The sequence below is a fragment of the Marmota monax genome, unplaced genomic scaffold (genome assembly GCF_021218885.2).
Source record: "Marmota monax isolate L192 unplaced genomic scaffold, Marmota_monax_Labrador192_F-V1.1 WCK01_AAM20220418_F8-fsc00140, whole genome shotgun sequence".
In the NCBI taxonomy this organism is placed as follows: Eukaryota; Metazoa; Chordata; class Mammalia; order Rodentia; family Sciuridae; genus Marmota; species Marmota monax.
In genome coordinates this window covers 4,839,840-4,866,321 of record NW_026694256.1, presented here as the reverse complement: position 1 = coordinate 4,866,321, position 26,482 = coordinate 4,839,840, and the positions used below count along the sequence as shown (strand labels likewise).

Here is a 26,482-nt window from a genome sequence, read left to right as displayed (position 1 = left end):
CCAGATACTTGGTAATATTTTTGTTATGTTGGATTTTGCTCAGTCACCTATACTCCTTCCGCTTAGCCTGCAACCCTTGCTCAAGCAAGCTCTTTTGTTTGTTCTGCTGCCTGTGCATGGTCCTAGAGTGTTCAAGTTGCTCTTTACCCCTGCACAATGATAAGACTGATGAGTGGAACTGAAGGTTGGTAGATTGTGCCATCACCATACAGGGTTATGTGACCCCAAGTGTTTCTAATATACAGTTCATAGAATTCTTTCAGCATGAATAGTTTCCAGTTTTCAAATTTTATTCCATAAATGAAACTTTAAGAAATTTCTCTAACCTTTTCCTTTAAAGTGTCAGATAGTGTCTAATAGTATTTCTTGAAAACCTTCTTTTAAATTAATTTGACATGCTTACCTAGTCAAAATAAATAAGAATAGAATGTGGATGATAACATTTCGCATAAAATTAGTGCTTGCACTTCATGTAAAATTAGTACACTGTATATTGTAAATGTTAGCTTCCTCTTTATCTTTTGAGGACGTATATAATTTATTATTAACTTAACCCATCATAGAAAAGGAATGGAACACAAATCAAGGAAATGTCATAAATCCAAGAATCTGCTGAGGATGTCCTGACATACTGCCACCACATAGGACCCAGCACTGTGGGTCCTTCTCCAAGGCATTGCTGCCCTGTAGATTTCCAGTTTGTTATTCCTTCTGGAATGTTGATTCTGTGAAAAACCATATTGTCCTCTTGTAGAGTGTTGTCTTCTTTCTTTTTTTTTGTATTAATTTTTATTGAATCTGTTTAATTACCTAAAACATTAGAATACCTTTTGATATAATCACACAACTATGGAATATAATTTGCTCTAATTCAGTCTCTAGCACTTTCCCACCTGCCTCCCTTCTCCTGCTCCAGTCTCACTACTCTACTGATATTTCACTGTACTGGTAGTTTTTTCTTTCCTTTCCTTTTCTTTCTTTCTTTCTTTCTTTCTTTCTTTCTTTTTTAAATTAGTGTCTTGTGGATATACTTGATGTTAGGATTCACTGTGCTATATCCACGTATGCACATGTGAAAGTGGAGTCAGTTTTATTCCATGGTTCTTCCCTTTTCCCCTCTCTACTTCCTCCCCCTCTATCCCCTTTGTTTATTCTACTGATCTTTCCTCTGTTTTGATGAAATTCCCTTTCCTTTTTTTTTCTCTCTTTCTTTGCATCTTCCTCACCCTGTTGGATTTATTTCTGCATATTAGAGAAAACATTTGACCTTTGACTTTTGGGGACTGGCTTATTTCACTTAGTATGATAGTCTCCAGTTCAATTCATTTACCCACACATGCCATAATTTCAGTTTTCTTTATGGCTGAGTAATACTCCATTGTTTATTTGGACAACATTTTCTTTATTCATTCATCTGTTGAAGAGCACCAACTTTGTTTCCATAGCTATTGGCTATTGTGAATTGTGCTGCTATGAATATTGATGGGCCTGCATCAATATTAGATGCTGGTTTTAAATTTTTTGGCTATATACTGAGGAGTGGGATAGCTGCGTTATTGCTAGTTTTTTGAGCAATCTTCACACTGCTTTTCAGAGTATCACATTACTCTGCAGTCCCACCACCAACAGCATATTTTTTCCCCACATTCTCACTAGTATTTATGATTATTTATATTCTTGATAGTTGCCATTCTGACTGGAGTGAGATAAAATCTCAGTGTAGTTTTGATTTGTGTAGCCCTATTTTCTAGAGATATTGAACTTTAAAAATAAATATTTGTTGAGCATTTGTATTTCATTATTTGAGAAGTGTCTGTTCAGTTCTTTGCCCACATTGTTTAGGTTATTTGTGTGGTTTTGGTGTTATGTTTTTTGAGTTCTTTGTATGTTCTGGATATTAACGTCCTACTTAAGGAGCAGGTGGCAAAGATCTTCTCCCATTCTGTTGGCTTTATGCTCTTAATGTCTCTTGAGTCTAGAATAATGCTTGTGTCAAACAATATTGACTAAAGAAGGTTCTTAAAAATAAATGTTAGCTGAGAACTCTATAAGGAGCATTTGTATTTCTTCCTCAAACCAGGCAAGAATGTTTTGCTTCCTCCTTTGCTTCTTAGCTTATTTTAGTGTCTTAAATATATCCCAACAGAATATTTTTCTTAGCTAAATTAATATCTCTTCAATATAAGAATATATTTAGAAAAGACAGTAAATATGAAATCTGTCCATCTTCATTTTTTCTGAGAATTATTTTTAAACAGTCATAATAGCTATCCTTTGAGCTTACTTTCCATTCCAGATTTATTTCATGTAGATCTAAAATGATAATAAATTTATTTTTCTCCATTTTTATAGATTCTTTTTATGTTTCTGGTTTATTATTTATGTAAATTTTGAATTCCTGTAAATATCCAGAATATTTTGATGCTACTCTTTGAGGGAACTCCCAAGAGAAATTATACTCTCTTCAAGGTATTTATTAGTTGCTGCAATCCAGCATCAGCATGTGGGTTTGCTTATGTTAAAACAATTAAGATGTGATTCACATAATTGTAATAATAATAATGATGATGATAATGATAATAACAATAATAAAATATGTTTCAGAACAAGAAAAGAAAGAAAAACATGCAGAACCAGGTAATTTATTTAAAGTATTCTATTTTTTTAAATTTTATGATATTATTTAATTTGCAACTTAATGATAAATTATAAATGAATGGCATAGAATATTGATTTTTTTTTCTTTTCTTGCTTGATATAGCAAAGTCACCAAAGAAGGAACCTTCAGGTGAGTTACTCTGGTGAAGTGGACTCTCTCTACCAACAGGTAGCCTCAGACTATGTGTAAAGGGTGGTCTGAGGCAGGAAAGGTCAGGAAATCTCAGCCTTCCTTTCAAGCTCTTGACACAAACTTAACATCAAGGCAGTTTTACAAAGTAAAAGCCTGATAACATGCTGCACCCTTGCTACTCAGTGTGAGGCCTGTGAGCCAGCAGCATCTGATGCTGAGGTAGGAATGCAGACTCATTAAGAAAATGAATGCCCCACCCAGTCCTACTGAATAAGAAACAGAAACTTCATAATATACCCAGTGGACTCCTGTGTGCAATGTTTGAGAAGCAGGAATTTTTGTTTAGTGAAAAAAATGCAAAGAACAAAATAAAACATGAGCAAAACACTTCCTGTGAATGCATCTAATATTGCTTTGCTTTTCAAATATGAAATATTCACTTCCAGAAATATTCTCCCCCCATGCATAATGTTAATTAGTAGAATTTCTTGAGCACTTGGGGATTTATCTTTAAAAGAGTGGTAGATTTATTCTCAATATATTTGTAATCTAATAGGAAAAAATTGAACTGAGAATCAAACAATGAGACAAACCAACCCAATCAGCAAATACTGAAAGTGCAGTTACTATAGACACCAAATCATTTTCTTATTTTTTTTCTAACATTTTACCTGCTCAGTATGTTATTTGAATGAAAAACTTTGACGTTTCCTAGTGACCTCTATTTCTTTCTTTTTTATTTCTTTCTGTTTTTCTTTTTCTTTCTTTCTTTTTTTTTTTTTTTTCATGTTGAGTTTGTATGAAGAAATGTCACCCAAAGAACCAGGAGGTTTTATTGTTAGGGGAGGGTATTTGGGCTGGTGTGTGCTTGTGTTTATGTGCACATGTTGCAGATAGTCATAGCTTCATATAATGTCCTGTAGTTTGTGTTTAAGTGGAAATAATATTTGCCACTTGTACATAACAATGCAAATAGAGTTGCTACACCATAGGACTGTCCTAGCCACAACCATAGCAAATCACAGGTTTAAAGCCACAGTTTTCTTCTTCCCAGTTTGTTTTGTTAAAACTACTGCAATAACCCCAATCTGCTTAGGTATCTCTCCAACCAGTTCCATAGCATCATTTCCTTACCTTTACAATAGCATTTAATATACTGTTAAAATTATACTCTCTTCTTTTTTACACTTTCAACAGTTCTTAATTAGAGAATAGGGCCTATTTTTATCTCTTTATTTTCAGAATGCCTATTTTGATTCCAAGCACACAGAGGGCACTTGATAACAATGTATGAGGTGAAAGAAGGACACCAAGTAGAATAATCCCAGTTTTTAAAATTTAAAAACTGGATGACTTCCAAATACATAATTTACAAGATGAAGTAATGGCACATTTCACTATCTCACATTAACAGCCCTACCATTTAACCTTTGGTAAGGAATGGTTTATCTATTTATAGAGAACAGCCTATTTGTCCAAGAATGCATTCCCACAAGTGCTCTGTAACACACATTTATACTTATGTACATATGCAAAAAGCTCAAATGGAGACACATTTTAAAATATGGAGGGGCATATCAAATGACTTTTGGTATAACTAGTTTTAAGGATCTTCATAGCTAAATACCATGTCTCATATTGAACATGACACAATACCATAACTTAAAATTGCTTCAAAACATCTGTTCATTTCAGGGTTTGATTACAGTGTAGCCACTTAGCAGTAATTAGTTTTATTTTTAAAATTTAAACCATTGGATAATCTGCCATATTATTTCTTTATTTATTTTCACTTCATTTTATAGAATTTGAGGAAAATGTATTTTCCTGAATATAAAAGCAATCAGATCCTTTGCAAACTTAAAATGGAAAACTAATAAGTGAGTCATGAATGATCCTTCTATGTTGGAAGATGTTTAAATAGCAGTCCCTCAGAAAACAAAAACAAAAATCTGTGGTTCATGAGTATTTTTAGAGTATGTCAAAGAAATTGTAGTGCTATGTATTCTCTTTCTAAGATTTGCTTTGTTGTTGTTGTTGTTGTTATTGTTGTTTTTGTTTTTTCCTTTTGGTCCTTAAGATTATACACATAGTCTTTTAAGCAACTAAAATAACTTTAAAGTTATTTTATAAAAAAACAAGTATGTTTAACATAGACCTTCTTTCTTATCATTAACAGCTGCAAGTGAAAAACAAGTGAAAGCAAGTATGTTGAATAAAACTTTTAAGTGGAGCATATTTTAGCAGCTTATTCTCTTGACTGTTCTGCTGTAGACATTGCTAATGCTAATTTTTGAGCTGGATTGCCAATTTTTTGTGTTTGGAATAATATGGCAAATTATTCATTTCTGTCTTTTCTGTGAATTCATGCTTCTGACACTTTATCTATAGAGCTTTACTTTGTAAATTTTAATTTGTCCAGATAACCTCTCTTCAAATTGTGACCTGTTTTATACTTTGCAGAATATGTGATCTCTTCATTTTCTTAATTAAATAATTCTTTAATTATTCTAATGATTAATTGTTTGAAAAAAACAGGCAACATAATTTGTCTACTATAAATGTTGTGTCTTTAATAAAATGTACCCCCAAACCCCAGTTTTTTAACTGTTATTTGCTATCATATTCTTTTTTTAACCCATGTAACTTTAGATTATGAAATATTGACTGGCAACTATAACATATTATGCCATTTGTATCAGTGGTAGCCTTGACAATATGCTCAAGGGAAAAAAGCTGATTTCTTTTGTTGTTTGTAAATCTTAATTTGATAAAATACCTAACAGGTTGCCATTAATGAAAATTATTTTAAGCATAAGGGCTTGCATTTTATTTTTGGAAAAAAGAAACATGGTTAGCTTCTTTAAGTTTTGGATATATAACCCATGGTCAGTTGTGTGCATGATAAAATATATTTATATTTCCCTTTGGGTTAGAGTTATATAAGTACTGATGATGATACTAATACATAATACTTTCAGACCTAGTATATCACTGGTAAACATATCAGTGAATAATTGGAATATATGTTAATTAGATAGGTGAGAATGTCTTTCTTTTTTTCTTTTTAAAAAAGATCATTGCTTTTAAATTTTTTCCCTTAGACACTGGGGACTTTAAAAGTGAAATTTAGCATGAATCTAAAATTCCATTTATATTTCCATGAAAAATTGTGAGTTTAAAGTTGAATGCAAAGCTAATTGGAACTCTATATTATGAATTGTTTAGTATGCTAGTACTTAGTCTGTAGAAATTCATAATCAAGAAAATGTATAAAACAAACTGATAATTTCACAGCTCTGGTAAAGAACTTTAGATTAAAGATTACTCTATAAATTAACATTTTCTTAGTAGGAAAATGTGACATAGATAAAAATATTCATCTGAATTTTTAAAAAAGTCTGTGTGATCTGCCAACTATGAAACACACTATCCAATCAAGTTTTTAAAAGATCAGCATGTTTTGCAGGAGATTAGCATATTGGGTTACCAAATCATTAAAACCCAACATAAAAATTTGAAGAGTTAATATTCTGCCCCTTATGTGGTTGAGACATATGAACTTTACATGGACATTTTCTGTCAATATAAAAATTAATGAGAGATAACTCATAAGCTGTTCAGATTTTCTAATAACAGCCACTTCTCCAATTAAGAATTGGTTTCTTGTTTGTCGTTTGGAAATTATAGCCTTACAACTTAAGAAGTGTTGCACATTTCCTATATATAGTGGGCTGTTTGTAAAGTCAATGCCTAAAATGAAAATTATATATCATTACAAATACTCTTGAAAAGTCTTTAAATCTTCCATATAGTATGGTGCAAATAGTTTTGTGTATGTAGCCTGCACATCTGGAGTACAAATTTACATTATCTTAAATTATGAGAGCAAGTGTGAAAGTGAAATATGTAGCTGAATTAACATAAATCAAACATTTATGTAATGAAATTCCATGGTATTGTATTTCATAGGAAAGGTGATATTGACAGAGCAAGTCCATGGTAAATGTAAAGGGACATTTGCCATTAACACTGGATTAGAGAAAAAAATAGAACAAAGATTAATTTAATAGATTGAAACTGTTCCTTCAGGTACTGATGAATAATTGAAGTCATACTAGGAAAAACACTGGAAGACTTGATTGAACTATGGGCTGTATCATTTCAGGGTAGAGCTTCTAATAGATTTTTAAGAACTTGAAGAAAAGAGAAACCGTCCCAGGTTCAATGACACAATGCTGGGGAAGGTCACATCTAGAGTTATGGGCCACAGAATGGTGTTGATAGAAGAAGAATGCCTTGAACCAGGCAGGGATGCCAAATCTAGATTTTACAATTTCTGCAAGACAACACAGATAACTCTCTTTCTCAGGGAACAAGTAAAAAGTGCCTCAGTGCAACAAAGTCTCATCACTACAGTTCCCTGAGCATGTTCCCCCATACATCATATAGCCACATAGAGTTTGGCAATTCAATTAGGATCAAACAAGGAGGCCATTGGAGTAGAATAGTTCAGATGTTGAATACTAATCATGGTGAATCTTCAATAAAGTCTATAGCAGTTGTTGTGTATTCAATAGGTTGACCACATCCCCCCAACTTTATTTATTTGGGTCAAGGATCAGTGTTTTCTAGTCCTTGGGAGGCACTGTAATAGTTCACTTCCTCCATGTTGAAGACTTTGAGGTTTATATCACATACCCCATATGTGTGTTCAACCAGCCTGTGGTCAATTTGAATTTAAGAAAAAATTTTCATCAAATACCAGGTCAGGACCAAAGTCTAGTCATTTTTAAACTGTGGATCTAAATTTTTACAAAAATAGCAACAAACCGACATTTTTCGTCCTCTGATTTTAAGTATTCCGCAGATTTTTGAGAATGCTCAGCCACCAAGCCTATGTTCATCACTCTAACCACACATCAGTGTCTAAATGTGTAGGTCAGACTTCTGTGACCTGTTCTTCCAATGCATGTCAGGATCATTCAGGAGAAGCCAGTATGCAGAATTGAACAGTTAAGTCCTTTTGAATTTAATTAGCTTTTTAACATTAAAGTAATACTTGGAGACAATTTGTATTAGCAAAACGATACATTTTTGGACTCAGTAGTACATTTTCTGGCATAGGAATTCTTGAGGAAAAGGAATATGGACCTGAACCAGCACATCTGATATCAAATAGAATGTGTGTATACCAAACATGATCATGAATGTCAGCAACAGTCATGTTTGACTATACTATCCCAGGATAATTATTACTAGACCATCTTCTCACTTGCTTAGTCTGTATAATAATTTACAGGATGGCTCCTCACATCTCAGTCGCTGTTGTCCAAATACACTCAACACAGTATTGATGTAGCACTGGAGTAATGTACCAGGAAAACTAGGTTGTGAGGGATTGACTGAGGAAGTAGGGCAATACATGCTTGTTATTAAGATTATGTGTAAAGCTAAGATTGGTGTACTGAGTGATAGCTTTAATTTGGAAAATTTCATGGTACAGAATCCAAGAATGTCCACCAAGATTGGCAAAGAAAAGACAGAGAGAGAGAAAAAAAATTACTAGCAGAAGCAGTATCTAAGGCTGATTTAGACACAAGGAAGTAGGGGAGGAGGCGGTGAGGATTTTAAGTAAGAAACTAGGAATAAATTTCAGTACCAGAAAATAAAATGATGTCCACAGAAAAACAGCAGTATAAATGATAACAACTGAGAGACCACTGTTGGGTTTGAGTCTTAACTGTGTAAATACACAGATTTTCTGATATTGTTGTTCAAATACATCTCCTGATATTATTATTTCAAAGAGTAGCATGGTATTGGTGAAGATGCAGACAAATTCTCTAACAAGACAGAGAAAAAAAAACAAGACCTAAATTAAATCCCGTGTGAGCAAAAATCTGACATAAGAAAGAACAGCCATTTCAGATAGAGAATGGCTAGATTATTTTAAAATGTTGCTGATGTAGTTAGAATTCATTACAAAAAAATGTAATTTATCCTTACTTCATACAATTCTAAAATATCAATCCCAGATGGTTCAGGGACTAAAATAGTAAAGGCAAAACATTGTGTTATTTTTTAAAAAAGCCTAGAAAAACATATTTATAATTTTTTGAAATATGAGAAAATTGGTAAAACTAGATATGAAAAATTTAAACCATGAATTTAAAAGTTGATTTATTGCATTGACTGAAGTATTATTAGGCCTCCTAAAGAGATATAAAAAAGAAGCCACAAACTTGTAAATGCTGTTTGTAACACAGATAAGTAACAAGAGACTAGTTGCAAAAAAAACCCAAAAAAACGGAAAAACAAGAGGAAGCATTTGACCATTAGGCAGAAGAATGGGCCGAAAAACAGAAGCTAGAAGCAAGCTTAAAAATAGAAAAGTGCAAATGACCTGCAAACATTTCCAAATGTTGAACTTCTAAGCAATATTGGAATTTTACATAAACTCGGAAAAGGATACTATATATTCATATCAGATTAGTATAAAGTGGGAGATATGATCATATGATGACGATGAATGGAGCAATAAAAACTTGCATACACTAGTGATGTGAATGTAAAATTTTGGAGAAAAATATAGCATTTATATACTGAACTCAAACATGGACACATGCCATGGCCCAGCGAGTTCACCTTCTAAGAACACTTTTGCACATGTTTATAGTCATTATTTATATTAGCACATAATTAGACATGACCTAGAGTCCATCGACAGTAGAATAGATAATGTATAGAATTTTTACACAATGGGATGTTATATAGCAGTTCAAAGTGATCAATGACAGCTACTCATATCAACAAGGCTCTCTCTCTCTCTCTCTCTCTCTCTCTCTCTCTCAGCCTCCTGTGTATTGGAATTATATTTGTACACTACCATTCCTGGCCATTTCAATGTTTTGAAAAAAGCAAATGAGAAAAATTAAGCCATATAATCCAATTTATACAAATTTATTCACTAATCAATATAATTTAATTCATATAAAATTATCTTACCTCTATTTAGAGACAAATATATGTAATACAAAATTGTATAAAGAAATATTTTTGTGAAATTAATGTCAAGAGTGACTCCAGGATGAAAAGAGTTATTATGCACAACAATGCTGGGGTAAGTCAGAAGTTTCCAAAGGTCTTGATAGCATTCTATTTCTTAAGCCTGTAGGGGATATACAAATGTTTGCATTCATTATCACCATTCACTAAGATATGCACAAATGTCAGGTGCCTTTAACTATATCATATTTTTCACTATAAAACAAGTTTAAAAATAGAGAGTGAGAAAACAAAAGTGCTGGGGTGGAGTATAGAAGCTCTCTAGAGGCTGCATGGAACAAGGAGGGAGCAGGGAGTTGAAGGATGTGGTGGTTTGTCCATAGGTGAGAACTTATGAGGTAGCAGATAGGAGCAACCTTGCAAGAACAATGACCTTGAGTAGTTACAAGGAGGTGGGACCCAGATGGAAGGATACATACTAAATAGCTGCAGAGACTGATTATCCTTTAAAACTTGAAAAAGGATGGGTATATGCTAGTGAGGTGGTACAAAACTGAGGTAGCCTTACTTATTTTTTCTATGAATTTCTCAAAGGCAGCTTCTCTTTATGTTGCTGGATTTGGACAGTTTGAGGAAAGAGTAGAATTTGTGAGCATTTTGTCAAGGGGGAGGGGAAAACAACTTCACTAGGTCTGGGAGAATATTGCTGGCCAGTGCTGAACATTCCCATGAGTCTTGTGATTGACATTTGAATTAAGGTTGGCAATGCAGTTAGGGTCTTTCTCCAGGTCAGATGGCTGCTTAGGCGACTGGCAAAAAATACATTGGGTATTTTGCCAGATATAATAGATTGAACTGCAGCCCCCACAAAGTTATATTGAAGTTCTAACTCTGTACCTGCGGTCATAATTTTATTTTAAAATAGGGTCTTTACAAAGTTAAGCTGTGGTCATATTAAATTGGAATGGGCCTTAAATCTGATGACTTGTGTCTTTATAAGAAGAGGAAAATTTTGAAACATATACATATGTAGAGAGAGAACAGCTGTGTCAACAAAAGAAAGAAATTAGAGCCACAGCAGACAGAGAAATGCCAAGGATTGCTGGCAATCACCAGAAGCTTTGGAGACACAAAGAGAATCCACCCTACTGCCTTCAGAGGGAGCTTCAGAGGGCCATGTCAAGGCCTTGATTTTGTACTTCTACCCTGCAGAGCCTCAAAAAAAAAAATCTGTTATTTTTATCCACCCAGCATCTTAAAGGCAGCCCTAGAAATGAATGCAGAAGATGACTATGAATACTAAACAGAAGTGAATGATCTAACCACAGGTCATTTAATCAAGCTTGGTTAGAGGTGAAGACAGGACATGAGGAAGATCTTGAGTGGTAGGAAAGTGGTAAGATTGAAGGAATCACTGTATTGATGGGATCAGATACTATTTAGAGGGAGTTCTTGAGTAGGTGAAATGTGAAGACAAGCAACAGTACCAGGGAACAGGATTTTTGAAATCAAGTTTTGACCATAATGGAAAAGCCCAAGTGTATATTTGTGGTAGTCATCAGAGAAGTGGGGTTCCTGGTTTTCTCAAGTGAGGAGCTCAAGGAAGTGAGAGCTCATGTGGTTGCATGCATCATGTATAAGAGTTTTGACATTTGAATTAAGGTTGGCAATGCAGTTAGGGTCTAATTCTGTTAAATATTAGAAGTGTTTGAAAATCATATAAGTATACCAATACCCAGGACTCACCCCGGGCTCATTAATTCAGGCTCTGCATCTCACCTCAGACATCTGAATAGAATAGATTTATCAAAATTCTCCAGCACATTCTAATATACATTTAGCTTTGAGAGTGATTCTTAATTAAATCCCACAATAGCAGTAGTGTAGAGAAGGGTAGTGATGTGCAAAATTATTCAATGAATGAAAGGATATGCTGCTAGGTTGGTTGACAACAACAATAAAGAGGGTTAGAGCCTGCTACGATTTGACAGTGTGTACTTTAGAAGAACTGGGATCTGGAGGAAACAAGGAGATGACAATCTATGGAAAGAACTGAGAAGCCAAGAGTGTTAAGTGTATACCCCTTCCAGATGCCTTAATATGTGGAGCATGGAAAAATAAATGTTCTTTATTTTAAAAAACTCTAGGGACATAACAACTTTGGAGAGATAGGGCTTGGTTTATGGATAGAATATAGGGAACATATTAAGAAGCTGAAAATACAGGGACAAGTACTGCTAATGGACAAAGGGGATAGTGGAAGGGCTTTGGAAAGAGGTAAAGTTTTGGAAAGAAATACAGAGCCATAAATTCTCTTTTCTGCTGGAGAGCTCATGGTAGACCTGAGGCAAACGGGAGTAAAGATCACTGTAGGATTGACCTGAGAAGATTCTTAGAGGAAGTTTGGTAATCAGTTTCCAAAATATGGTCCAGTTCAACAGCAAAACTATCACCTGGGAACTAGTTAGAAAGGCAAATTCTTAGAACATGCCCTGAGTTACCATCTCAATTTCCTGGACCTGACTCTGTATATTAAAAGCCCTCCATGATGATTCTGATGCATGCTGAAGCAAAGAATGACTGTCAAAGTCACCTGGAAGGTATAAAATACTAAGAGGTCTGCTGGGTCCTGGAGCTCACAGTCTTGAGGCAGCATGAAGAAGAGGGTATTTATGTGACTTCTTTTGTAGGCTTAATTTATTCTCTTGTGGTATCTAATACTATGGTATTAAAACCTGAAGTTATTGAATGCCTCTTTTCAATCTCTGATCTCTCTCATAGCCCAAGGCATTGTGGTATAGCAAAGAAAAGGGTTTGAAGGTGTCCACTGGTTATTTTTTCCATAGCCTCAGCTATGGTGATATGGGTGGTAGGGGACAAATACAAATGCCAACAAAAATAAAAATAAAACATATCATCAAGGGAACAACTTCACATAATAAAATGTTTGTAAAATGAGTAAATAAAGTGGGTTATGAACTCCCATTTTTACCCCAAATACAAATTGCAGAATCATATCGGTTATGCATCCACATTTTTACATAATGCCATATTAGTGACCGAATCAAACGTATGAAAGATGATACGTCATGAGCTTTGTAATGTTTTGAACAACCAATAAAAAAATGAGTAAATAAAGCTTTGTAAAAATTCACTACCTCATCATTATTTTTCTGTTTTTCACGTGAACTATAGAAAATGCCACCTTTTCAATTAGTTTACCTAAATTTGTGATTACATAAAATTTTTTAAGAGAACATTCTTTTGTATGTATTCAAAGATTAACTAGAATCCAGGCTTCAGTTTCTTAAATGAAATCAACTGTTCCTTTAGTATAGGCAACTTCCTGTTTTTATTTTATATCACAACTCATTTTACTATTGATAGTTGACCTGAATAATCAATCATGGCAACAACAGGATTCCTTAGGAATCGCAAATTTCCTTACCATTGAAACTATATCACTGTTCTACAGTAAGCACTTGTGTTTTGTGATATGATAAAGTAAATGATCACTTTGATCACATTTCTATGCTATAAAATGTCTTATTAGCAATAAAGATTAAATTTTACATTGCACTATTTAGTGAGGAAATGATCATTTATGTCCTTCTTAGTAATATTAAAACATGGAATGCTGTAACAATTAAGTGATCCAAACAATGTTGTGTTTGTATATGGCATTGATGCATAGTAGAATAAAATTATACTTAAGTACTTTCAAAATAAAAAAAAGAAAAAAAAGAAAAGAAATGCCTCCTTTAATTAACTTTGATATTAATTCCAATATTTTGTAGTATAATCAACATTTCAGATTATATCTTCAGGGCAGCTCTTCCATGCAAGATATTCTGGCCTTTAAAATTATCTTTCTCTTTGTTTTTGAAAGCAACATTCAAATGAAATTTTCTGTAATATTATGGCTCATCATTTAGAATGCAAAGTTAACCGATAGAGGTCATATCATGTTGACTATTTCCATAATTAAACAAGCAAGGAAGACTTTCCAAGTGCTCATCCCTAAAAATCCATATACCACATACATTTAGCTGTAAACTAATCCTTTAGTATTCCATTGTATTTTGGGTAACAAGCCACCTTGTTTTTAATGATCACTACTTATTATATAAGAAAATTACTTAATATCACAGAGCTGTACCTTGAAAGGAAATTTCTGTAGTAATCTTCAAGAATGTCAATATGTTAAAAACCAAAGTGTACAAGCTCTTGGGAGTTTGCCTTTCTTTGCAGCTTGCTTTGCTCTCGGGTGCCATATATTTGGATTGTTGTGTTCTTGTCTGACTTACAATACTATGTCATATTGATCTGGTATCTCCAATATCCATTTCTCTCACTCCTTTAATATCTGAATTTGCAGAAATTGAACGAGGCAAAGAAGAGGTTGGTGCTGCTTCAACTAAGAAAGGTAAATACAGCTAAACAAACAGATGTCATGACTGTAACTTTTTTATGCTACATTTTCTAAGTGTATGGCATAGTGCTTAATGAAGAATTTTATTGATTTTACCATTTTATTGATACAGAAACTCGTTTTACACAAGATTTGTTGCATCTATGTTATCAAGGCTTTGTTTTTAGTTGTTCTAATGCTAGTCCTCTTTTTTTTCCCCTTAAAGTAATAAATTAATGCTACCCTAATTATAGTCAAATTGCAAGTTACCTTTTGGAAACTTGTGGAAATGAAACTACATAAAATCAGTAGGATTCCAGTCATCTCCATGGATCATTCAAATTCAATATACTGCCTTAGGAGGTTAGGGCCTGAACAAATGAAATTTTGGCTGACAAACTCACATGAAAAATATTCACTTTGTACAAGAATAATATGACATTAGGAAATGTAGTCCATGAGATGCTGACTTGGAGCTATTTTGCTTTAAGAAATACATTGGGACATTTGGAGTGAAATCAATAATGTATACAATGCCTTTAAAATTATCTCAAGAGAAAATTTAATAGACTATCCTTAATATATATTGTCTCTCTCTCTCTCTCTTTGTCTCCCCAACCCATACAAACTTACACACATATTTCACCAAAATGACATAATATTTCTAAAAATCTATTTTATTGCATATACTATATAAAGAGTACAAGCCAGTTAGGATGGTGCACTCTTGCAATTCCAGCAAATTGGGAAGCTGAAGGAGAAGTATTGCAAAGTCAAAGCCAGTTTCAGCAAACTAGAAAAGCCATACTTCAAAATAAAATTCTAAAAAGTGTTGGGGATGGCTAGGCATGATAGCACATGCCTATAATCCCAGTGACTTGGGAAGCTGAGGCATAAGGATCCCAAGTTCAAAGCCAGTCTCAACAATTTAGTAAGGTCCTAAGCAGCTTAATGAGACCCTGTTTCAAAATTAAAATAAATAAATAAATAAAAAAGGGCTGGGGATATTGCTCAGTGGCTAAGCACCAATGGGTTCAATACCCAGTACCAAAAAAAAAAAAAAAAAAAAAAATGGTTGGGAATGTATACCTGGGTTCAATCTCTAGTACAGGAAAAAGAATAAAATAGAGACCATGTATCAGAAATGTAGAAATCTATAAAATATATATGACATTTATCTGTATGTTCAAACACAGATTATATATCTAAATGTAAAGCATTACATGAATGTAAGCATTTACTTAAATTTATATATACTTTAATGTTTAAATATATTATGTATTTAAATATTCATGTATTATGAATATCAATTTATTTAAAAATCAATGGATATATAAATTCATACATATTTGTCTAAGAGAAGGCAACAAAAATTAAATAAAGCATTCTGAAGGTAAATATAAACTATATTGTTAGGTGATAATTATAAGCAATTGAACTATTAAAATCAATGGGTGTTCTTTTTTCCCATACAGCTCTATTATTCTGACTATACAGTAGGCAGGAATAAGGCCTGTTTTATAATCATTTAATTTCCTAATAACCTAATATGTGTGATGTCAGTGATCACAGCACATGATTCATTGATATCATTTTACTCTAAGTGTAGAGTCATGCATTTATTAGAAATCCATATTAATATATTTTCTTTTGTGGTGTTATATTCTGAAATTAACCTTGCTCAATTAAGTAGAATGTGAGTAAAAGCTGGTTACTTTAGAATGGGAAATGCCATGGTATTATGGAAAGGCAAACGGTCATAATATGGAGTCAGAAAAAGTCATTAATCTAGGCAGGATAGAAGGGCACAAGGCCCTATTAAGTGGATATAAGGCCTTGGCATTGATATATATGTTGAGAGTTAGAACAAAAATAGAGCCAAATTATGTTCAAAATTTATGGTCAAGGGTAAGACCTAATGGAGGTTCAAACAACAGTAGGTGGTTTTCTTTGGGAATTGGATTTCAGATACTGAGACTTAGGAAATCCCTGATTGTGGAAGATGATCAAGAGATAGAGTTAAAAAACAAAGATTGAACTGCTTCAAAGTAGCTGCTTCAGTACAGTGTGAATAACTTTCAGTCTGAGTGTTTAGGTATAAATACAAGCACACATTTTTTGACGTTCAATCATGTCAAATTGCAGTGAATTGAGAGACAGAAATGAAATTGAACAATCAACTACTGAAATCACAAGGGTCTTTGAGGAGAATAGTTCCTGAGTTTGAAGTGTGGCCAAATATTTTGGTTGAGGTTAAGAAGAACTGCTTGCTAGATTTAGGGGGAAAAATAATTTGTTTATAAACACAAATCATTGGAACTAATTTTATTTCCTGTAGTTAAGCTTAAATATCATGCCTTAATTCTGAATTTAAATATGGTTGTTCATAGTTTGCCTAAGTATAACATGAACAGAAACAAACATTTATTATCATAAATGTTTTGAAACTCAGATAGAGCTTTGTCATTTTGACAAATTACAAGCAAGAGCTAAAGGAAACTGTCCTCCTTGGTGAGCTAGTATGTACATTCCCTGTACCTGCACTGTGAGCTACACATGAAAATATGTATTGCTTTCATCATGAATTTAGTATCCAGCTCCCAACTCAACAACACTTAATGTGCCTTACTGAATATCCATTTTCTAGTCTTTTACAAGTAATCAGAATATGAAAGTAATTTCAGAATTATTTTTGTTACTAAGAAAATTGGAAAATTATTCTACCAAGTTACAGCTTGAACTAAGAACTGTGTGCAGCAATAAGTGGAATTACTGATTTTGCAGTTGTTTAAAAATTTTAAACAATTATATAAATTGTTTCATCCTAAACCTATTTTTAAAAAGTATAGACTATTTATTTGGAGATACATAGGACCTAATTATCAATATAATACTATTGTATCATATTGTTCTTCACTTTGCAATTTTCTATTATTTTCACTTTCATTTAACATATATTTATGATTATATACTATGTGGAAAATCAAGAAAATATAAATTAAATAATATTTTTCTTGAGTAATTGAACATACTGAGAAAAGAAAAATATTAAGTCATTAAGTTGGCTCCAATTTTTACTATCAATTGGAAGTTTTCTATATAACTGTTGCTCAAGGATTAAAGGTTGGGATAGCAAGATAAATTTTAAAAATGTGACATAGAAGTTTAAAAATTAGTCTGACCTGGGGAATATTAAAAGTGACAAAGTGGCATATAGGTAAATCTTACAAAATGATAGTGTGACAAGGGGTTGTAAAGATGTCTTGGACTTTGGTAACAGAGAAATGCTAGGTGGTAAGAATTTGCAGGATGTGTATAAGGAAGTCTCAAGTCTTAAGATGAGGCTACTGACCCTTCCATGCCACTGATGCTCTGGCTAATGCTGATGGCATTTTCCTTGATGAACATTGGACTATTTCAGTCCTTACAAAGCTAGATTTCTCCGTGGCTTCTACCAACTTTTCTTTCTGATGTTGGTTTTGTATTACAACACGATGTTCTAGTTCTCCCCATGTTTTCTTCTTTTTAAAATTTATTTCTTACATACATGACAATAGTGGAGTATATTACAATCATAATTATCCATTCACAACACATTTTTGTAACTCTGTATATAAAGTATATTCACACCAAATTATGCCATTATACATGAGCTCTCTTATTATTTTTTTGCATTACAATTATTAATACACCTTTATACCACAATTTATCATATCTCTGTTTGTATATAAGATATGTTGACACCAAATTCACATCTTCATACATGTATTTTGTATAATGATGAGGTTTTTGTAACTTCTTTGTATTTATTTACTTTGATTCCCATTTTTTTGGTGTACCTCAGATTCCATAACAACTCTGAGCTTATTCTTTACCCTCTTCTTGTGATAAATATATACATATATATGATATGCTGTCAAGATTAAGATTCTGTCCTTTATCTTGAAGATCCCAATCCTGTGACCACTTCAGAACTTCATGGTGAATTACAGGCTTACATGTTCAACTTCCCAATAAACACCTTCAAATTCAACCTGTCTTAACGTAAACTCCTCAATCCTTTTTCCTGAGTTGCTTTCTGTTTTCTATCCTTCTCCTCACTAGAAATCTAGGTATGATCTTTCCTCTATCTTCGCACCACCTGTTTATTCAAAGAATCTCAAAGTTCTGCTGAGTTTATTTCCTAAAGAGTTCTTGAATGTATTTTCTCATACTTATAATCCTTACTACATCACAAGTCCAACATTGATTATCTTGCACCTAAATCATTATAATGACCTCACTACTGCCCCCACATCTTAATAATTATGCCAGAAGTACCCCCAAAGCCATAGTAAATTATCCAAGCCATAATACTGAATAAACCACTCTTTATTTAATAATTTCCTCTCTCCAGTTTCCCATAAGTTCAATTTATTAAAATGCAAATAGAATCTCCCAATATCTGATTTCTATATCCTTTTCCAAATTTATCTTTCAGACATGCCCTGTTTTGTATGTTACAATAATACTCATATTTGCTCATATTTCCAAATATAAAAGATGTAAGATTTAGGAAGTAATAGGAAAGATGGCCTCACAAACACATTGTATAGTTCTCATAATCTGAGAATTGATGAAAAGAACCTCCCTTCCAGAAAAAGGATTGATGCAATACCTTTCTTTTATAATTATTGATTCATTCCATTGTTTCCATCATCGACATTTCTAAATATCACATTTAAAATCTGAATAAAACTTTGATAAATAATATTCTTTCTTATATCCTTAGAAATAGTGGCTCCTTCATCTAAAGCTATAGGCCTACCTCCAGGAAGTAATATATAAGTGTCACATGAGGGCATTTCAGCTAATGAGCATATGACAGTCCTCATGGGTGAGGCAGGGCAAGAAAGGAGAGATGCAAATGCTATGAGATATTTGCATTTCTAAGGAAAATTCTGGAGAGAAATAAAGAAAAAAATGCCTGGAACTCCAGAAAACCAACTTTTCCATCACCCTGTTAGGTCAGGCCTAACCCTAATCCAATTATCACAGTCTGTGGATGGAAGTTGTGGTACCTTTTTTCCTTTAAGTTAGTTGTCTCTCTGAAGTAGTGCAATATAAACTGACCTCGCTCTCCATCTTTCTTTCTCTTCTCTTCCTTCCTTCTCTTCTTTCCTTCTTTTCTCTCCTACCTAAAATAAACCCCTTTAAATGAAGACCAAAAAATATATACATTTCTTCTCACAACAGCAAAGGAGGAGGTTTCAGGTATCATGTAGTATAGAAAGAGAAATTGATTAAGATCTTCTTTTGTTTCCAGGCCATTAAAAAATTCACTCACTTAGATGAGCTGTTTATTCCCAAAGTTTATTCTCCATAGAATTAGGCTTCATGAATTTTACATTAGAACCATGAATGAAGAATCAACATCTAATGCAAAATGTCATGTTTTCTGTACAGATAATCAGCATTTTCAGTGACCTTTTCTAAGTAACAAAAATAGTGCTTTAGGAAAGTAGTGTCTTTATTTAATAGGAATGCTAGGAATTATTAATCCATCACTGAAAAGAATTTGGTCTTTATGGTTAAATAACTTTCAACTGTTTTCTGAGAGTCCAGTCTTCAAATGATTAAAATAAAATAATAATTAAATATATATGCATGTATTTGTATTATTCTACACATTTATAATAGGTCTTCTGAATAAGTAAATTTGCATAAGAATGCACACCCATGTGTACCCATGCAACTCTGTTATGATTGATTATGAATTGTCAGCATTTTATTTCTGCACTGATCTGAAGGGAAACATTCAAAGAAGACACTAATATACCACATGTCTTTCTTGCTCTTACAGCATCCATAAAAAGTCTAATATAGTTTTTTTTTGGTCCAGGCTTTCTGCAGGGCCCAGCCTCTATTTTTAAACTATCTCCATCTCATGTTCACTTTTCTTAAGGAATATCTAGGCTTGCCTGGGTCTGTGTGCTTCTTCACATCAGTTGGAAACTTCAAAATTGTTCCTCTTCAGAGAAAACCACTCACACAAAACTTATCCCTCTTCTCTCTTCACTCAGAATATATACCAAGGCATCTCATTTTTTTTTAACTAATATACTTTGTCATCAAACAAATCCATATTGAGTGTTTCCTATGTCAGGAGCAATGCTAGGTGCTGTAATAAATTCAAACAGCACATTTCTAAGTATCCCATGGATCCAAGGGAAAAAAAAAACTGATATTTTGGAAACATGATAAACTAATAATGTAATGAAAACACAACATTAAAACAGCTAAACTGTGGAGAGGGAATTTATACTCTTTTATAATTTTCATTAAAAAAGAAGAAAGGCAGGGCTGCAGGTATAACTCAATAGTAGAATACTTCCTTCACATGCATGAGACCATGAGTTCAGTCCTCAGCACAAAAATAAAACAACAATGATCAAAAATCAAAAACAAAACAAAACTTGCTGAAATCAAATATCTCAGAAGACAGGATTTTTTTTCTTAAATATAAAAAGTAAACCCTCCAAAAATAGATGACAGAGAAATCAAAAATAAACTATCAGAAGCTAATGAAATAAAAATCAAATATAAAAAATAAAAATCAGAATACAGCAGAATACAACTGACACTAGGATTGCTGTATGTATACACATGGATGTATAACCAATGTGATCCTGAAATCTGTACATGTGGAAAAATGAGAATTCATACCCTATTTGAATCAAATGTATGATATGTCAAGATCATTGTATTATCTTGAACAATAAAAAAATAAAAAAAAAATCAAATAAAAAATGAAAATCAAAGAGTGCAAGATAGACAGCAAAATTAAAAAAAAAAACAACTAAATTTCATCCTTTATGAGAAGCACATGTAAAATTGATAGATCTACCATAAGCATATGAAAAGCACACAGCATCATTACATAGCAGGAAAGTTCAAATTAAATCCACAATTTGATACTACTTCATAGTTACTTGAAAGACTAAAATTTTTCAAAGGAGCAATATTAGAAATTGTGCCCTTTAAAAGAAAATTGTTTTATTTATCTTTTGATTGCAGTATGAGGGAGAGATATGAAACACTTCATTATTTCCATATTTAGGATTACTTGTGCTTCCAGAATCTTATACTTAGTATCTATAATTCTAGAGATGTTTAACCATTTCCTCTTCAAATATTGCTTTTCTTCCTTGTGTTCATTCTTTATTTTAAAACATTCAATTAATTTTACATTAAAAATAATTCTACTGTTTCTATTTGTTACTTCCTGTGTATTTCCCATATTTTTGTCTCTCTTGGGATTTCTTCCTACTGGTAATACTAGCTTCCTATGTGCTCTTCAGGTGTGTCTAACTCATCCCTTTCCAGTTTTAATTGATTTTTTTCCTACAGTTTTCTTTGCTTATTTTCCAAATTTAATTTGCTTAAAAACGTGTCCCATCTCTAAATTTTGATTGGGGAGAATGAATAGGAGTTTGCCTGTAAAAGAGGGATGATTGTGTTTAAGGCAGTGATAAATGGAATAGCATGTTCTAGTTACTGATTGGTGGTTGCACAGCTGATTTCTTAAAACTTCTTCCACCTATATTTCAAAACAACACCAAGAGCATTAAATGTACTTTTCACTTAAAGATTAAAGCTCAGGGTTAAATAATGTGCATTCATTTATTTAGCAATTCACTGACAAAACTGCAATGTCAAGCCTTGGTCCTTCTTCTAGGACACACAATCCCTTAGAGAAACCATAACTGTGTTTGTTCTTAAGGAATTTGATAATTCAAGTCTATATCACACAATTCTTTTCTGGTTCTAAATCATTTCTTGGAATTCTTCCTCCTAGGATCATAAAGATCAAAGCCAAGTTTCTGTCTCCCTCCCACTGTCCTAGCCTAACATTGACCTTGATTTAACAAAAACAGCAAAATCTAGGCACTCATTGGAATTTACCTTGTAATGACTTCCTTTTGATAAGGTTTCCTTGCAGGTTGGGTTCATGAGGCTCATAAATATTTATTTGCTTTTTAATTTAACTCTTTCTTCACTTCAATGTCATGTGGATCATGTCCTGGATAACAAACAAAATGAGTTTCTCTCATTGAAATATTTCTAATTAGCACATATCAAATAATTAATTTATCTGTTGTCTTTTTTTTTTTTGAAGTCAGTATATTCTAAGGTGAAATAGACCACCACTTTCTTATTCCTAATGATCTTCTTTTCTTCTTTCTTTCCTTTCCTTCCTATTATCACTCTTTCCCCCTTCTTTTTCTTTCTTTCCCCTCAACATTGACTCTAAAAGATCAGGGCCAGTCATCTTGTAGACATTTTTGATTGGTTGATTGTTTATTCAGAATATTGTTTGAAATGTTCTCTACATCTGTATTGATTGAGCTAACTGAATTCCAGTTAGTTGTTTTGGTAAGAACACTGCAGAGGTGCTATTGTGTACACTGCAGGGCATCTCATCCAGAAGCACAGGATCACTGAAATCTCTCTATGTATAAGTTATTCTAAGTATCATCAGTGAGTTAAGCTGGTGATAGCCACATTTATTTATTTTAAAATTGAATTTCCCCCTTTTGTAACTCTCTGTGGGTTGATGCTTGGATGTGATGGCAATATTCAGTTCCTCTTTAATCCTTCATGAAATGATTGAATGGTTGCTGGTATCCTCTGAATATTTGTACTTGAATCAATTATTTTAAGGATCTGCACTGATTTTGTGCAAGTAATTTCTACTGTTTTGATGTCTAAAGAGATAAACAGTGAATCCTCAAGTAAGAGCAATAAATTCTAGAGAAAGCATAATTCTATGGATATAGCACTTAAATGATGCCATTTTTTCTCTTTTGGTTACTAGTGATTTGGGATGAGTTCATTTAATATTTGGATGAATCTCAAGCATGACTACATTTTCCTTTCAGTTGATTAAGCCACATTAAGCTTAAATTTAAAGGAGCATCTAGTTGACATTTGCCAGACACTAAGTGACTCTAGCAATAACCTGGAATGTAAGTCCATTAATCATAGTCCTGTCAAGTGGAATTCTTTATAGAGCTTGCTTATCAAAGCAGAGTATAAAAGAAAAAAGTAGAAAAGAGTGTGAAAAAATAGTCAGAAGATGGGAAAGGATTATTACTTTTTCTGTAATTCTTTAGGATTAGATTTATAATAGGTTTCTATTGCACTATGGAAAGATGAGAAATGTTTAAAAAGAACTAAAAAATACCTTGTGTAGAATAAATATTCAGTATTGAGTGAGTTCTGAAATGCTGTTTTAAGCAGAAGCAGCATTTTTGACTGGATCTCTTATTTAAACCTTATCTTTATGTTGCAGCTGTACCTGGAAAGAAAGAAGAAAAAACAACCAAGACAGTGGAGCAAGGTAAAAAAAAATGAAGGAGGTTGACATTATCTTCTTTAGAAAGACAACAACATGTGAAGGAGAGCCCTGGATTCAGACAGGCGGAAGACAATACCTTTAAATCTATGCTCCATGTCACTGTCCTTGCATGTTTTTCTGTGCCAGGGAGAATGTGAGGTGGCAAGCTGGGTTTGTCTTTCTTTTGTGAATAAAACTTTGAATATAAATTCAGAACAGGGAAACGCCATAGAGTGCTTAATTTCATCAGCAGAAATGCTCAAGATTGCTGAGGTTAAGGAAATGAACTGGAGCAATTGGTAGAAGTACTTGTTTGATTTTTGGTTACAGTAATACCACATTGCTGATCATAGTTTGAAGAATAAAGATGACATCATCCTGTTTACCAACAAGAAAAAGATTTTACATTGCTTGGAAAATAATATGTAAAAATTAAAAATACAGGAGATAAACAACAGCAAATGAAAGCTATTTAAATATATATGATGACTTCAGCAATTGGTGTTTCCCAGGTCTGAAATTTCAGCTACAAATCAAAAACATCATTAAATAGTTCTCCATATTTTAATGTGGTTGTATTATAACTAGATGTATAGTTCAGGAAAAAAAATCTCTATAGTACACTAGACTTGAGACATTTACACTTTTTCTGCACCTCCTCTTAAAGCTCAAAGTGTGCCAATAATTTTAATTGCTATCCCCTTCTACTTTTTACATATATTATTATATTTATTATTTATTAAACAAAATTTGAGCTGACAATAATTTTTCAAAAGTCAAAATAATTCTTACTTTCATAGTTGAGTTTCTAGTCTCTTGATATCAGAAATTTAGAATTTTTGATTCATATTTATCAAAAAAATCATTTCATTCCTCACATTTCAGATTAGTGAACTGAGATTAAGGATTTGGTTAAGTGAAAAGATTGGTTAAGGATTTATTTCCTTGGGCTTTTCAAAATATAATAACATTAAAATTTTATTGATGAAATTCTTCAATTTATTTGGGCTTCTGAGTACCTCCTGGCATATTAGAATTCCATGGCATATTTCTGTAAACTTCTTTTTAAAACAACATATATACTTTAGTCTCCAAAATGTAAAGTAGAAGCACTAGTCCCAATTTCAGCCTGTTCACTTGTGCAAGTTTCTGATCCTAAATTTCTTCTTTAACAATTGAAGATAATTATACCTGACCTGCATATCTGACAAGGCAGTGTATTGTTCAAACAAGAACACATATGTGTAAAGGATGTGAAAAATTTAAAAACCTAAATGTTAGTATAGTACTTTTTAGGTGTTTTTCTCTTATGAAATCCATTTCAGTACAGGTGAGAGAATTTTCAAGCCACTTTGACCCCACTGAGCTTCTTAGAATTGTTTCCCTCTGCTGTAGTGGTGATTGCTCATGGTGCTCATAGATTGCATTTATATTCACAGCATGTTAAGAGAAAATTGACCAGAATATAAAACACTCTCATGAATAATAATGTACCTAACAGATAACTGATTTGACCACCTGTTGTTTATTTCTTCTCACCTGCCCGTTAGCATCAGTTTCATTGATTCTATAATGTTTTTGCAAGTGGCCAGAAACTGAAATTGACTCTATGACATGAGAACTTTCTCCTTTTTGTATTATTTCATAATTTTGAATTAAAATGTCTTTTGCCTTATGATAACTTAGGCCTTTTATTTGTGTAAAAAAAAATAGAACTTCTTTCACTGGCTTTTTTTATATTGACATAGTGAATCATTTCAGCTTTAAATATTGTATGGCAGTGGCCTCATATATTTCAACTCTAACAGTAACAGGAAATAGTGTATTTTGATATGTTGCCTGTTTTTGTGATTATATATCTATGACTAATAATTATTATGAAAAAAGACATTTCAGAATTTCATAAAGCAGGGAATTTGTGTAAGAATAAATTAGAAATAACTGAATTCTTGAAATTTCACAATAGCGTTCATAAGATAATACATTAAGAATTGATGTACCTTTTTATCTAGTTTTTAGTAATCGTTAGAAATATAAAAATATACAACTAGTTCATAGTGCCTTAAAATACAATTAAGTATTCATTTAAGCTTGAACTTGTGGACTTTATTAGAAACACATTATGATATTTGTACTCATCAAGGTTCTAAAGCACTTTGTGATATAGATTGAACATCTGGATTTAGTTTGCATTACAGTTATACTTTAACATTAAGGCAAACTTTACTTATGGGAAATTCATATTAGAAAAGTTGAAATAGATTTTATGTTAATATGATTATCTGATGGGACCTCATAACATGTAAGAAATAGAAATTCAGTCAAAGTTCTGCAGAACACCAAAAAAAAAAAAAAATCACTGTTTTTTTTTTCTGTAGTCCATGATGAATTATATGATATTCAATTATTTTTCTTATGAAGATATTGAATTGGGACATTGCAGTTTGGAGTAATAAGCAGTACTTTATAGCCAGGCATGGTGGCACATACCTATAATCCCAGCAGCTCAAAAGGCTGAGGTAGGAGGATCATGAGTTCAAAGCCAGCCTCAGCAAAAACAAGGCATTAAGCAACTCAGTGAGACCTTGTCTCTAAACATAATACAAAATAGGGTTGGGGATGTGGCTTAGTGGTTGAGTGCCCCTGAATTCAATCTTTGGTACCAAAAGAAAAAAAAAGAAATATTTTGTAGACTCCTCTACTTTGAAGGTGTGTGCACAAACACACAGCATTAATATTCCTCCTGGTTTATAAATCAATTACCTAGGTAAACCAGAATACTTCTCTACTGTGCTTACACAGTAAAAAGTTCCTATCCTTATAGGGAGAATCAAGGAATGTCAAAAAAAAAATTACTGCCTCTATCTATCTATCTATCTATCTATCTATCTAT

At 32.7% G+C, this 26,482-nt stretch overlaps 1 protein-coding gene across 8 annotated transcripts in view; it reads left to right on the top strand.

Moving 5' to 3' along the window:
* Positions 1 to 26,482, top strand: part of Trdn (triadin) — a 260,113-nt gene that overhangs the window by 117,122 nt on the left and 116,509 nt on the right. For 7 of the 8 annotated variants that reach the window (XM_058586273.1, XM_058586270.1, XM_058586272.1 and 4 more), the window contains 5 exons: positions 2,605 to 2,637; positions 2,762 to 2,788; positions 4,971 to 4,997; positions 14,178 to 14,225; positions 23,545 to 23,592. In XM_058586273.1, coding sequence (XP_058442256.1) covers positions 2,605 to 2,637; positions 2,762 to 2,788; positions 4,971 to 4,997; positions 14,178 to 14,225; positions 23,545 to 23,592 — 183 coding nt within the window. The remainder of the gene's footprint in view (positions 1 to 2,604; positions 2,638 to 2,761; positions 2,789 to 4,970; positions 4,998 to 14,177; positions 14,226 to 23,544; positions 23,593 to 26,482) is intronic. The other variant, XM_058586269.1, reaches the window with a different exon arrangement.